The sequence below is a fragment of the Sinocyclocheilus anshuiensis genome, unplaced genomic scaffold (genome assembly GCF_001515605.1).
Source record: "Sinocyclocheilus anshuiensis isolate Anshui unplaced genomic scaffold, SAMN03320099.WGS_v1.1 scaffold1249, whole genome shotgun sequence".
Classification (NCBI taxonomy): domain Eukaryota; kingdom Metazoa; phylum Chordata; class Actinopteri; order Cypriniformes; family Cyprinidae; genus Sinocyclocheilus; species Sinocyclocheilus anshuiensis.
In genome coordinates, this window is record NW_015549641.1 from 78,911 (window position 1) to 83,614 (window position 4,704).

Genomic DNA, 4,704 nt, shown 5'->3' on the forward strand with positions numbered 1-4,704 from the left:
GCTCTAATCGCTCTCTAAAGTCACGGATCAAAGCATCATCACTAAATTTCTGACATTATCTTCTTTACAGGCTCTGACATCAGAGTTGTCCCAAGCTCGTGACGACACCAAGAAGACTCCGAACGACCTGTTGCACACAGAGAATATGCGCGCCGGCCGAGACAAATACAAAACTCTCCGGCAGATCCGCCAAGGCAACACTAAACAGAGGATTGATGAGTTTGAGGCCTTATAAAATATCTGGACCAGGAAACTTTGGGAGGGAGGGAGGAAATGAGTCTCAAAGCCCTTGTCCATTTTCTTTCGTTCCCTATGTATGAGTGGTCAATGCAAGAGGCACAACCTGCGCACATGTACCGTACACGCACACAGTAATACAACAGATTTGATTCGTTTAATATGAACACTGGGTCAACATGCACTAAAAATGCACACTTTTTTTGTCATTACGGTTAATATACATAAACACAGATATGTTTACCCCTTAGTGGTGTACATCGAATTTAACGGTAATATTTTACAGTAAGGTTCTATACTGTAGCATTAGTTAATGTATGAGGAGTCATGAACATTTTTAACATCATTTATTAATGTTTGGTCATTTGTTCATTCTTGGTTTGTAATGCTAATTAGTGACGACTCTTAATGTTTATTTATATAGTATATATAGCAATTAACATTATCCAAGATTAATAAATTGTTCAGTTAATTGTGTTAACGTATACAGCCTTATTGTAAAATATTACCAATTTCACAAATGCACACCAGTTTCACAGAATGTACTGAAGTCTGCTTTTGCCATTAAAATATGAAACTAAATAACATTTAAACACACGTGCCAACAATGCATCCCCCTTTTGTTAAATATGTGTTTGCAATTCAATAATCTGGCCAAAATATAGTTTTAATTCGTTTTGGGTTGTAATAAGTGGTTGTACTTTTTTTCGCCCCTTTTTCTTGTTAATGATCCACTCGGCACAAGACTTGGCAGTATAATCGTAATTTTATGTATAGTCTTATATTAAAACTCTTTCATTAATGTTGAATATATGCTGTATTGCCAGGTTATTTGTTATAGTGTTTATTTATTCAGTCTTTGGGTTATTTAAGGTTTATGGGTACTTTTCTTCTTTACTAATGACTACAGATTCATTTATTGAATTCTGTACTGACCCAAATGATGATCGTATTAGATTCTTTTTTTTTTTTAGAAGATATTCATATTTAAGTTATACTTTTTTATATATATATTTTGGATTGTTCGAATGCATCGTTAGATTTCCTACATTAGATACAAACTGATTTTTTTTATGACTTTGAACTAGTTACTGAATGTTTATTGCCATGACAGTGGGATGAAGGAAGATTTGTTTAATAGACTTTTGTAATCTCAGTAGGTATCTAAATGGATTTTGATATACAGTATGCTGTTGGTGGTTCTCTAAGCAGAGAGTTTCTCACAGACTTGCTAGCAGCTCTTCATATTTTAATTAAAACTATTAAAAATAGCACAAATCAGGTAGTGTTAAGACACCTTTACTCTGCTGGTGGGACCAAATGTAAAATATATCCAACAGAAGAATGGAGTTTTTAGACATTCAGATTTATGAGCGACATGCAAATGGGTGAATATGGCAATTTGGTAAATTGTTTCTGTAATGCCTGTAACCATGTGGTGCCACTTTCATAAACACAGAATAGTATTTTATTTTTTTTGTACAGAGGCTGAAGGTCTTAATTCATTCTTGATTTTCCACAATCAAAATCAGCCGTTTTAATCACTTGCAGCACTTTGAGCGCATGTGTTTGAAATATAACTTGATATCATCCATACACAAATAAGCTTTTCACACTACGCACTACCATCCAGTGGCAGATGAGGAGTGTTTTTACAGGGCTTAACATTGTTTTTAATCCTGGGTTATGAATCTAGTAACTAACCCAGGTTAAGAACTAGTTGACCCTGGGTTAACATTTTAAAGTGTGACTATTATCAAGCTTGACAACTGGATTTATTTATTTTCCCCTAAAAGGTGTTTATTATATTAGAAATAAAGATTTATGATGAACAGATCTGGGTGTGTTTTATTTAAGAACAGAGTACTGCACCACATGCCATCTTTGTGGATCTATTTAGTTTATTAAATAAGTTATGAAATGATGAAAATTAAATAATATATACTGTATATATATATATATAACAACAACAAAGAAAATGGATCATGTCTGAAGAAATGAGAAGAAGGCACTTTTAAGACGATCTGGGCATTTGTTTGTCATGATTCTGGTTCTTCGCAAGCCTGTAAGCACAACAGATCACTGCCAGGATCTGTGGGTTGAGTTATTCAGTTATGACCTCATGCTTGTGCTGACATTTGCATGAAATGGAAGAAGGAAGTCATGCCACTCTCCTGGCATCTGCTGCAGACGTTGCCATGACGATTCTGCCAAAATAAGCAGACAGAATGACATACAAGTCCTTTTTTTTTTTGTGTGTGGACATTATTTTTAGAGAAGCCTACTGGTGCTCATTTATTGATGTCAAAAATAACTACTGACGTCAAAAACATATATAACTGGAGTCTTGATCTCATGTGAGTGTACAGTTCATGCGCATTTAGGTGTTAAACTTTTAGTGGAAAATACCTAGTCCACCTTTAATGTCTGTTTAGTGTGGGGAACTCACCTCCGTCCAGTCGTGCTGATCTCAGTAAACGGTCAGTGAGGCTGAAGGTGTTTTTCTCCCACAGGTTGAGCTGCAGCGTGGCCTGCTGGAGCGCCTGACGTGTGAATCTGCTGAAGTTCATTTGGACAGAACCAGTAGTCTTCTTCAGCGCTGGAGTTCTCTGCACTAGCTCTCGATCTCCAGGAAGGCAAAGGATTCTAAGAAGACATTAAAACCCAATTAATGCAGTCATGTGCCATATATGCCTGCAAATATTATGGCACAACATTTACTGTATATTCTTGTGGAAAGGAGAGTACAGATTCACAGTCATTTTTTTATACAGTACTGTTCAAAAATCAGGCCAGTAAGTTTTTTTTTTTTTTACTCTGTAAGAATATTACATTAAGCATCACATATATGCATTAAGCATTACATTAATAATATTACAAAAGATTTAGAATTTAAATAAATGCTGTTCTATTAAATATTATTTTCATCAAATAAACCTGAAAATATTAAGCCTTTAACAATATGAAATATTATAAAATCAGCACATAAGAATAATTTCTGAAGGATCATGTGACACTGAAGACTGGATGAAGACTGAAAATTCAGCTTTGCAATCACAGGAATAAATTACACCTTTTATTATCTACCTTTTTTTTATATATATCTATCTCACTATATTACTACCATAATGTGCATAGAAGACTTGTGTGTGTGTGTATGTATATACATGTATATATACATGTATATATATATAAGATTTTATATATAACAACTATACTTTTATAGCAAATATTTTATGTATCCTAAATACACACTATTATTATAATAATATATAACATTGAACATTATGCATTAAAACTATTTACCTTAGCAAACCTAATGATTTGGTTTGCACAATATTCGGGAAACTGTGAGAGAAAAATAACTGAATATCGTTCATTTGATTATTAATGATGAAACTCCTTTATAATTTGTAGTAAAGTCTATTATATTTTATGTCTGGTTTTGTGACCATAACAATGTTCTTTATGTAAGCTTATTGGAACTACTACAGTCATAGGCTTCATACACACAGTTACTGTCCACTCACCCTTCAATGTAAGCTGTTTTCGACAGAGAGAGCAGCTTCGACACATCAGTGATGATAACTTTGAGCTGTCCTGCTGCTCCAATCAAAACGTCTGTATATAGATAGAGGGATTACACTTAATATATTTTCATTCTGAAATAGGCCTGATATATGTTTAATAAGAGTTTAAATGCATGCATTTATAATGAGCACTTAAGAATAGAACAAAGCCCAGAAAAGGCAGTCTTTTGCTGTGTGTAATCGAGTGCTAGTCTCATACCGGCTGTATGTGGGTAAATCTGTGGCAGGAACTGGAATTGAGCTTTAAGCAGCAGCTCCACATCGCCACACAGTGGATGTCCCTGCTACAAAAGAACAAGCTTCAGCATTTAACAGGTCAGCAGATATACCTCAGAACATGAGCAGATGTTTGCATATGCAATTAATTCTTCTTATACAACTTGCCCAGTAAAAAGCACTTAAAGACTTCATTTAAGAGCAGATCATTTCATAATGTTCTAATGAGGTCAGTCCAGTTTGACTGATCTTACCTTTGGACAGAGTTTGTTGCAGACCGAGCGCTGAGTGTCTGTGCTCTCCAGACACAAGTCTGCCAGACAGATGTGCGTCTCGCCCAGAAAGAGCTTCCGCTTGAGTCCTCGGGAGTGCCACACTGACACCTGAACTACACTGCTGCCCAGCTGTTCAGCAGCAAGCGCACACTGCAAACACAAACCAAAGAGTTCAGCACAAAAACCCCTCAAAATATAGTCACACTTGCAATGCATTTCTATTTATGTAAATTAAAAAATAAAAAGTCTAAATAATTAAATATTACTTTTAAATAAATACAGCTAAATTAAATTTAAAATTAATTCATACACGTAAAAATCTGAGTTAAAGGGTTAGTTCACCCAAAAATTAAAATTAGGCTGCATTTTACTCACCCCCGAGGCAT

General features: G+C 34.9%; 1 protein-coding gene across 1 annotated transcript in view; it reads right to left on the bottom strand.

Annotated features, from left to right (window-relative positions):
* Positions 1-2,170: 2,170 nt before the first annotated feature.
* Positions 2,171-4,704, bottom strand: part of LOC107659873 (synaptotagmin-like protein 3) — a 7,253-nt gene continuing 4,719 nt past the window's right edge. Inside the window, exons 11-15 of the mRNA XM_016448969.1 lie at positions 4,298-4,468; positions 4,027-4,111; positions 3,768-3,858; positions 2,687-2,883; positions 2,171-2,444 (exon numbers count right to left, since the gene is read on the bottom strand). Of these exons, the coding sequence (XP_016304455.1) occupies positions 2,350-2,444; positions 2,687-2,883; positions 3,768-3,858; positions 4,027-4,111; positions 4,298-4,468 (639 nt within the window). The 3' untranslated portion in view covers positions 2,171-2,349. The remainder of the gene's footprint in view (positions 2,445-2,686; positions 2,884-3,767; positions 3,859-4,026; positions 4,112-4,297; positions 4,469-4,704) is intronic.